The sequence below is a fragment of the Frieseomelitta varia genome, unplaced genomic scaffold (genome assembly GCF_011392965.1).
Source record: "Frieseomelitta varia isolate USP_RPSP 00005682 unplaced genomic scaffold, Fvar_1.2 scaffold_797, whole genome shotgun sequence".
NCBI classification, from domain to species: Eukaryota; Metazoa; Arthropoda; class Insecta; order Hymenoptera; family Apidae; genus Frieseomelitta; species Frieseomelitta varia.
Genome location: NW_025110586.1, coordinates 151,155 through 162,007, shown reverse-complemented (window position 1 = coordinate 162,007; position 10,853 = coordinate 151,155). Strand labels below are relative to the sequence as shown.

The following is a 10,853-nucleotide window of genomic DNA, read 5'->3' as shown; positions in this document are numbered from 1 at the left end:
CGTGATTATTAATTTGATGGCAACATCTTCTTTCGCAAGAAATAACATACGTGAAGATATGCTCTCTTTTAGTTTAGTGTAAAACAAATGTAAACAGTATTATTTACTTAACAATAGAATTCTTCGTCCAGTACGAGGAATAACAATAGAATTTAATCATCATGGTGCAAAATTCATTGACTAACCTGTCTCAATGCGTGACTATTAACTATTTTAATTATTTTTATGACGTGTCTGAAGATAGGCGCACGCTCTTTTAGGTTAGTGTGAAACAAACTTCAAGGCATAAGCATTATTTACCTAACAATAGAATTCTTTGTCCGATACGAGGAGTAACAGTAGAATTCTTTGTCCAATACGAAGAGTAACAGTTGAATTTAGAATCATCTTAGTGAAATATTCATTAACCAGCCTGTTTGATTGAGAATTCATTGATTATTTCAGGTCGAGGGTTCTGCCGAGTTTGTAATTGCCCGCAATCGAGACGACTCGCTGGCGCATGCGCGCGCTCTTGACATCTGCATCCAATATGGCGTGCGTAGCGAGACTGTCGCGGCGAGTGTCGTCGTTTTCCCGGCATTTTTCCGGTGTCACACGTTCTTACAACTCGTGGAATGGTAATAGTGAGGTGAAAAGATGGGGACGCAACACCGGATTGCTCGCAGCGGTGTCTGTCGCGCTCTTTGTCGGCTACAAATACCTGCCACCCGATACGGTTTACGCCAAGCCTCGAAAGGTTTGTAAACACGAATTTCTCTTCTTTTTATTTTACGCGATTGACCCACTTTTAGACGATACTGTTTGTAGTATTAAAACGATATTGAAGTACCAACGGGTAATTTAAGTAGCAAAGGCAGTGTCAGACGGAAAGAACGTATATAACATAAGTATTCGTGTACTTGACTTCAATGTTACCTCTGGACATTCCTCTGTAATTTTTTCGACATTGACATCTTGATTCACCTTGATTGAATTTTATTGCATATAAGGATTCATATAATCCTTGATCGAACGAAATATTATTGTCACTATCAGCAAGGCATACTGAGAGATCACCGAGCAATCACTGAGATTCGAGGTTACAAGTTATACATAGGTTAGAATTTGATCTTGTTTACGATGAAACAGCTTTGTAAACACCGCCTACATACATGGTACTGTAAATGACAAACTAGCAATATATAGTCTCTATAAAAATAAGCGAGGAGATAAAGTCCTATGCCAATAAATTTTATATAATTGAGGAAATTTGTACATAAATGTATATATTTTATCGTACAGATAAAATTATAATGAAGTAGCTTTAAACATGTTTCAAGTATTAATCAACGAATTGAAAAAAAAAAAAAAGAAAACTTAAATACAGAAATTACTTTATCCGTAATAAAGAAAACTTACAGTAATAAAGACCCATGTATAATTTTATTAACGTACATTCTTTCTCATATTTGAATTATAATTAGTGAGTATAATTAGAGAGATTACAAGTAGTATTTGTTTTAAAAAAAAGGCGCGTCCGCAACTGTATGAGAAGAGGCATGTTCAATATCAGAAAAACAGCTGGATTAACGTTTGACATGATACAGACCGCTAATGTTATCTTTTTTTTTTATATATATATCGCCATGTCAACGTTTTGTCATATTTGCTGCGTAATTAGTATATAATTATGGCGTTCGACATCCTAATCGATCCTTTTCAGCATGAAATGGCAAAAGAAAACGCGATCGACACGACTCGATAACTAACTAAGCAGTCAAACACGTTTCTAGAAATATGCGTTTGCCTAATCTTTTATTTTAAATCCGAAACTCTATTAATTACGTCCTGATTAATTACATAGATTACGTAATATCTCTGACCATGCGTTGTACTTGACGTTTCTGCTGAAATTCGAAATGTAAAACTGGCGATTTTAATTTAATTTTGATCGAGCGAGACGTGCTGATACGAGTTTGACCGAAAGTACTGTTTCAAGTGAAAAACTACAAGATTGATAAAAGAATTCCTCGTTGAGGAATAAATGGCCGTTTATATTTTAGGAGGTAAATGAATAATTATCCATGGCATTATGAATGAATATAGTGGATCAAAAAAATTTCTTGACAATATAATCTTTGTTAAAATAATTGATATATTAGCAAATAGAGTTTACTACGTATAAGAGTAATGCGCGTAATAGCAACTTCCAGTAATGAGTCGTGCAATAATAATACAAGAAACAGAAAAATTTTCGAGAGTGAGAAAGTACAGTTGACGCTGTATTTTAATGGCAGGATGTTTTTAGAAAAATTACACGATATCCTTTCGTAAGTACTGAAATGTTGCCAACGTCAGGGAAGGACGCTCATTTTTAAATTTATCATTGAAAATATTTCATGTTCTGGCCAAGCTGACACAGTAGAGAGCTTCAAAAAGAAGAAGCCTTTCGATTCTCGAATTTTTTCCACCGGTTGCATTATTATTGGAAACTCTTACTTCTGTACGTAGTGTAATTTTATTAACGTATGTACCTTCTTACACTTGAATTATATCTAGAGATAAAAACATATTTATTTGAAGAAAGAGGGGTAAAGAAGAAGCATCTCCAATGTTAAAGAAATATCAAAATTCGCGTATAAATACGATATGATACTTGTCGTCACAAAAATATAACACGCTAGACGTGTTATACTCTTTCGACAAATCGATGTACATCGTCGCTCTAAACGTCTCGATCGACCGAATATAATCTTCGCTCTCATACCGATCGGCAAGTAACCTGAGCGACTTAACCTCGTGGATGCAAATTTCAAATCTCGAGCGAGGGATAACGATCTGGCGATCGAGAGGACAAGCCTTTTACGTGTCGGTGTTACGTGTCGATCGTTCTTGGATTCTAGCAGAACAAGTGCAGATCTCGAGGAGGATCTGTGCTCGATCAGTGTGACTGTACGGCCACAAATCACTGAATCCCCCTTGAACCAGCCATTCTGCGACAACACCGCCAACTGACAGCCGTTATCGCGTTCGAGATTCGACCACGTCGTTTATTAGCGTTGCGACACAACGACGATCGACGGACACGTTATCCGATGATAAGGCGGAACACGAGAAACGCGACGAGATCGAACGACGACGGATGTCTTGAATGCTACGGCTCGTCATAAAACCGTTAGCTTCTGCTCCTCTGTTTCCGGTTGTGGAAAACTATCGATATCGATCAGGTCCGTGGGATTTTTAACCTCTTGCGCTGGTAACTGGTTCGCGGACCATAACGAGTGACCAGACCGTCACGCGATAGCTCGTCTTCTTTTTGAATTCATCGGTATATTACTGGATAGAAATTACCGAGAAGCAATAAATTTATCATTTGTTTTGCCTGGGTGATGCTTGAATGTACTTAAAGTTGAGAAAATATTGCAATTTTGGGTGAAATATTCTCGACGTGCGTGGCACGTCATTCCAGCGCAAGAGGTTAAAGTAAAAGAGAAAATTGAGAGACAATATCTCAAATTTCTCAAGAAACAAAAGCTTTTATTATTAACACTACAACTACCAACGGCTAAAATGAAAAATTTTCACCAGTTAACCTCTTGCGTTGGTAACTGATTCGCGGACCATAACGAGTGACCTGACCGTCATACGATAGCTCGTCTTCTTTTTGAATTCATCGGTATATCACTGGATAGAAATTACCGAGAAGCAATAAATTTATCATTTGTTTTGCCTGGGTGATGCTTGAATGTACTTAAAGTTGAGAAAATATTGCAATTTTGGGTGAAATATTCTCGACGTGCGTGGCTAAAGGTTAACCACTTGCGCTGGCAACTGATTGCGGACCATAACGAGTGGCCGAACCGTATACAATAATTCGTCGCTTCCTTTTTCTTTTGAACACGTCGGTATGAAATCACTGGATAGAAATTACCAAGAAGTATTAAATTTATTATTTGTTTTGCCTGGGTTGTATTTAAATATACTTAAAACTGAGAAAATATTGCAATTTTGGGCGAAATACGTGGCACGTCATTCTAGCGCGAAAGTAAAAGAGAAAATTGAGAAACAAAATCTCAAATTTGTCTCAAGAAACTCACAAATTTGTCACAAGAAAAGCTTTATTATTAAAGCTAAAATGAAAAACTTAACTTCTTGCGCTGGTAACTGATTCGCGGACCATAACGAGTGACCAGGCCGTCATACAATAACTCGTCGTAAGAGGTTAAGTCCAAGTGAGTAGTGCAAAACTTTCGATAACGTATAATCGATCATTTTGATCCATTACATTTTGTCGTGTTTTTCTGTGCATGCTCGAAAAAGTTCTGGTCTCTTTCGCGGCAGAAAAACTGATCCAGATACTAGGGGTCGATATCGTAATCAGGATCGAAGAAAAAATTCGGAAGAGAGCAAAGAAAGTGAAAGTTTGGTGAAACCTCGAATGACGTACGATGTCTAGCGTCATCGTAAGAGAAGAGAACTTTGCGACTCGCGTTAATTAATTTTTAACGCGTTTTTGATGAATGACAATTGCTTAATTCGTCCAGCTGTCGATAATGCACACTCGAATCAATCGTTTCGTTCCTTGGAAGTTCAGTTCAGACAACACGATGCCTTTCCAGTCCTACCAAACTGACAACATAACCTTCCTCTCACGAATCTCTGCCTAGAGATGTGTAGCTAAGAAGAGCTTCGAATTCAGTGTCACTTGTCGCTGTGTACATTTGCCTTTGTTCACAGCACACGCGAGACTGGACACGAAGGAATGGAAAGAAAAAGGCACGAAGAGGCGTAGGAAAGAAACACGAGATAACATTCATGGAATTACAAGCGATTCTACTCGAAGAGATAGTATTGAGAGAATCGACAGCTTCGTATATGTACGAGGATACTGCTTGGCGTATCTTGAAAATAGTTACTCGAGACGCAGTCACGTACACCCGCTGAAGAAGAGAAACTATAACGAATGACAATGGATCTTGAATTGAAACGTCGACGCAGAAACGTATTGTACTTGTCACGTTGTACAAGCTATAAATCGATATTAATTTTCGACAGCGATATATTCACCGAAAAAAAAGAAAAAAAAAAAAAAAAACTTACCACTTCACCTCGAATGAATTTCCTTTAGAAGCGCATTAGCGTGGATATTTTAGAAAAGCGTCGAGCACGTTGATCCGTGCCGAGATCACTAAGGACTCAATTTGCGGCTTGAATAACGATCTGTACCGCTAGCCATTTACCAGTACGTATGCGTGCTTTCTCCGTACGCTGGTAGCCCAGGATTAGCCCAACGATGTGATCCGATGGTAATCGACGCGGCTACCACGTCCGGATATTTATACGATTTCGAGGAACTCGTCTAGAGAGAGAGAGAGAGAGAATTAGAAGTCAGTGCGGGCGTAAATCATGATTTTCGTGCGATAAAGCTCTCCGAGCTGTCGAACGTGTATCGCGAAACACACCTGGAAAGAACTTGGCCGATTATTCGCCCTGCCCCACCCCCTCCCGCGAGCTATATCTCTCGATACGATTATGCTTCTTGCTCTGCCTGGCAGGGAATTGATTATTAAAAGATAGGATGAATAATGAGAGGCAAGATAGAGTCGGTCGGATGAGATACAATTTGTTAAGAGGTCGATTACCAAGTCAAAGCCAATTACCGAGTTTTTGAGACACGAAAGGGGAGACTTGAAATGCGGCCTTGCCGTCCGTAGTTGGATGCACGCCGCGTAATTTGCTTTTAGGATAATTCGCTTCGTTTTTCTGTTTTTCTTCTTTCTTTACTTTGGAGCAGATGGCCGCGAGACACGTGATCGAATTGATTTGTAAGTACGCGGCATGTTTGGATGCTGGAAATATAGCGTATACGCTCGATTCTGTTTTTTTCACACGATAGATACGTGCAGAAAAAAAAAAGAAACATGTATACTGTATTGTCTGTGGAAAAAATGGAACATTTTGATTTCTCTGTGCAAATTCTTGTTGGAATCATTTTTGTGTGTTTGCACATGCAACAAAATTAATTCTTGAAATAACATATGTAGTTCTTAGTTTCTTTTTTTTTTTTTTTTGTTTGTTTGTTTTTTAATAGTTCTTTGATCTCTAAAATTTGAATTTCAATGTCCAAATGTTTTTGCTTCTCTTTCGTTACACGTGAACTATACTGTCGAAGAATATTTCAGTTGCAATTAATGAAACAAAACATAACGACTTACTGTTTATTGACTTTCAGCAAAGCTGATAAATTTAATTTTTATTTAATTTTTATTTATATAACTTCTTTCAATATTTCACTAGTCAGCCACCAAACTCAGAATGCAGACAGAACAAATTCCATATTGAGGTTATGTAATTTCAGGGAACTCCCCACAAATAGAAATCGCGTAATGGCTGCCGAAAAATATTTGTAATTAGCATAACTTGCCATTTATTTCGGCAAAGATAATAAATTTACGTGTCTACGAGTTGTATTTTAATTTTTATTCAACCCTTTTCAACGCCAACTTTCAAACTCGGAGCAAATTCCATATTGAGGTTATGTAATTTGAAGAATTCCCCATAAGTAGAAATTTCGCGATGGCTGAAAAATCGTAATAATTAATGAAACAAAATACAACGACTTTCGGTAAAGTTAATAAATTTAATATTACACGATTTTGATTTTAATTCTCATTAAACTCTCTTTAACTTTTCACTTTCGGCGCCAGGTTCAAAATACAGACAAAACGAAATTCTATATTGAGGTTATGTAATTTCAGGGAATTCCCCAGATATAGAAATTGCGAACATAAGCGCGACCAATTATAAAACTGTGACGAGATGTAATTTTGGAATTGTGGGAAGTTCAATGAGAAAAAAATTTTTCTTTTCTTAAAATCCAATCGTATTAGAATCGAAACAACTCGAGTAGAAAAAAGATAGAGTAAAATTCTCTCTTTTAATTGGTATGAAAACAGAACTTATTATATATAGGATGGCCACTGAAACACTGCAGAGCTTGAAAAATTCATAATGTGTTCATTTTCAATCTTTTTCATTATCTTCTTTTGCAGGTTAGAAAATATATAGAATATATAATATATATAATAAATATTTAAATATACAAAAATATATTAATATATAATATATATAATAAATATTTAAATATACAAAAAAAAGATACTGAAAAAATTCATTAGTTATATTTCCAAGTAATAAAAAAATTTAAAAAAAAGAAAACATGTGCTTGAGCTAAGAGAAAACAAAATGTTTTTGTTTTGTATCTTTCAGTGACCACCCTACTAGCATTATTGTACCAACATTGTTTTGTATCTACGGGAAGATTTGCCACTGCGTCAGCCTGCAATAAAATTGCAAACGTTGCGTGGAAACGGAGCAAGTATACGCGTGTTTTCAATTGCTCGGATCGAATTGGCTATCTTCTTGTCCCTGATTGAACAAGGAAAGTATTCTGATACCAAGGAACAGCCGTAAATTGGAGCATAAAGCCCATAAAGTGAAATTCCACGAGGTCTGTTTGTACTGTACGTCGCGCCGTAGACACGCTCGTATAATTGGAATTCGTTTATCAGATAAGCCATTAAAGCCGTCGTAATGGATAACCGAGTGGTTGCTCGCGAAGGTGAACCTGATTTTCTCGCGGTTTCGCGGGATGACGTAATCTCTTAATTTTCACGTTTCTCTCTAAAATGTCGCGAACGTTTACAAGACACATCCAATGTCCCGCGTGTGATATAAAACTGGCCGAAATATAAATATATTCGATAAATTCGACAAGCCTAAAAATTACGAACACTTTGGAGGGCTGGTAAAAAAAAAACAAAAGTACATGTTTGACTGTCATGAGCCTTCGTGGTTTATTATGAACTATAAAAAGCAACAGTAAAAGAGAAAAAAATAGGGGGCTCTTGTTTAACTTTTTAACGGCGTCCTTTTACATAACTTTCTTTTACGTTGCCTATCGATGTGCATGATTCCAGCCAAACAGGATTAGTCGCAACAAAACGGCGAAAATGGTTCAAAAGTACACAATATTCTCTAGGGATTGACGATCCAACAATTTTCATTTTTGCGAAAATTATGAGAACAGCAGCTATTTGTTTTTGATGTGTCGAACGATATGCGAAAAATTTCTACGTTTTCTGTTTGCATTTTTCGAGACTGTTAAAAATTAAAAAATGTTCGATCCCTAGTAAATGTTACACTAAAGATACGCACCAAGTTTCACGGTAATCGGTTGGTTAGATTCCGAGATATCTTGCACACCGTTTCTAAAAACCTAGTTTCAAGAAGAACGCGTTTTTAAAGTTTCAGAACGTCATTTTTCATATGTATCCTTTACTTACTTTTCTTACTTATATACAGAGGCTCACAGTTCTTACAATTCACAACTAAATTGAATCCAACTCGCCTGATATTCGATTCACCAAAAGTGATATTTGAATCATACGGCTTACACTTTATTAATATTGCTTAAAGTTGTAAACAGTGATAGAAATTCAATTATTCTGTTTATTATAATATATTTTTAATATATTATATTTAATATAATATATTCTGTATAATAATATATTTATATAATAATAATATAATATATTATAATATATTTAATATAATATATTCTGTATATTATAATATATTTAATGTATTATAATATACAGAATAATATATTTTTAATATATTTAATATATTCTGTAGATTATAATATATTTACACAATATTATATTTTACAGAATAATTATAATATATTAAATATATTATAATATACAGAATAATTATAATATATTAAATATATTATATTATAATATACAGAATAATATATTTTTAATATATTTTACATATTATAATTTATTATTAATTATATATTCCGCGGATTTATTACTACACCCCAAAAATAAGTCGTTCCAAAAGCTAGGACCTTTTGTGTCTTATTTCCAAGACTTCAAAAAACTGCTGTTTAAAACAAAAATTGATCTCTCGGAAAATTTCAAACTGTCCCTTAAGACAGCTTCGATAAAAAATCTTCGAACGCGGTTTTCAGAGCTCATTAAAGGCACATTCGTCAGCGTGTTGATATCAGAAGCCTTTTTTCAACGTGAGATCGTAAAACCGTGGTCGTAAAAGCGTTGCACGCAAACGCGTTTCACCTCGAGAGGTCTCGTCTCGTAGACCTCGTAGTTCAAGAATCTCGGGGCACCAGGCGTCCCACTTTCGAACGGTGTCGAAGAGGGAAAAAAGAAAAAAAAAAAAAAAAGAAAAATACAATTCTCCCGAGAGAGGCGAGAAATTTTGATGAATGGCGGTAATGGTTGGACATGAACGTTCCGTTAATGGTGGACGTGGTAATTTTGCAAGATGAGATTTATAGGGTTCAAGCACGACACTTGGTGTCTTTGCCGATCGACGAAGCTTACGCCTCGCTGGGATTAGAATCGGCTCGGACCGGGCGCCAGTTAACTTTACACGGTCGTAAATCTAAGTTCATTAGTTTACTAGCCGTGATTCAGTGGACCGCGGACCGTTTTACGAGACGTCGATGCCGACCGAAGGGTCTCACCTCGTCCAAATATCTCGACGAATCATCCGACGAAACGTTGCTTCGATCGAGCGAACAGTTTTGAATAACAACACAAATGGTTTCAATCGTTATATCGGAGAGTCTAAATGTTCCAAATAGCTTCGAATTAGCTCGAGAAAGGATCCGGCAAGTGACTAATGATATCGATAAACTTTACTAGGTTCATTCCTATTTATATGTTATTGCTGTTCGTGTGCATGACTAAATGTTGATTCAAAGAGGTACGTCTGGTTTGACAAAAAAACTCTCCGCGTTTCACAATCATATACGTACATATACGTGTGAAGTATGAACTGTTGTACCTTGAGTTTCAATGCAGTTAAAGTCTTTTTACAGTGTACGTGTGTATATAGATAAATTATGTATAGATAATTTAAATACAATATAATAAAATAAATATAAGAATATAAATGCAATATAATAAAATAAATTAATAATTTAAATACAATATAATAAAATAAATTAATAATTTAAATACAATATAATAAGATAAATATAATAATGTAAATATATTTAGATATCGATTATATTTAAGATTACCGATTATCGATTATACTTTGTAGGAATTTTTTTAAGAAAAAAGTATCAGATTGTCACTCCCTGATTTACCTACAAATGATAAATAAATCATTCATAGAGAAACAATCGAGTCTAATCCCATCAAGTTAGACACAGATACACACATATATATATATATATATTTTGTATATATTTACATTATTATATTTATTTATTTTATATTTATTTTTATTTACATATACATACATATATAACGATATGGTAATTCAATATGGTAAACGATGTTCTTTAGAATTATGAAAGGTTAGGAATGAGAGAAATAATATATTTACGACGTTTACTCTATATGTATGTATAACTGTGTTTATATATATATATTTACATTATTATATTTATTTTATATTTATTTTTATTTATATATACATACATATATAACGATGTGGTAATTCAATATGATAAACGATGTTCTTTAAAGTTATGAAAGGTTAGGAATGAGAGAAATAATTAAAATATTATATTTACGACGTTTACTCTATATGTATATATAACTGTGTTTATATATATATATATATTTACATTATTATATTTATTTTTATTTATATATACATACATATATATCGATATGGTAATTCAATATGGTAAACGATGTTCTTTAAAGTTATGAAAGGTTAGGAATGAGAGAAATAATTAAAATATCATATTTACGACGTTTACTCTATATGTATATATAACTGTGTTTATATATATATATATATTTACATTATTATATTTATTTTTA

At 34.5% G+C, this 10,853-nt stretch overlaps 1 protein-coding gene across 4 annotated transcripts in view; it reads left to right on the top strand.

Moving 5' to 3' along the window:
* The first annotated feature begins 450 nt into the window (after window positions 1-450).
* LOC122536074 (calcium uptake protein 3, mitochondrial) overlaps window positions 451-10,853 on the top strand; it is a 37,234-nt gene continuing 26,831 nt past the window's right edge. The window contains exon 1 of one of the 4 annotated variants that reach the window (XM_043668121.1): window positions 451-736. In XM_043668121.1, the coding sequence (XP_043524056.1) occupies window positions 500-736 (237 nt within the window). In that variant the 5' untranslated portion in view covers window positions 451-499. The remainder of the gene's footprint in view (window positions 737-10,853) is intronic. The other 3 variants (XM_043668122.1, XM_043668123.1, XM_043668124.1) reach the window with 3 other exon arrangements.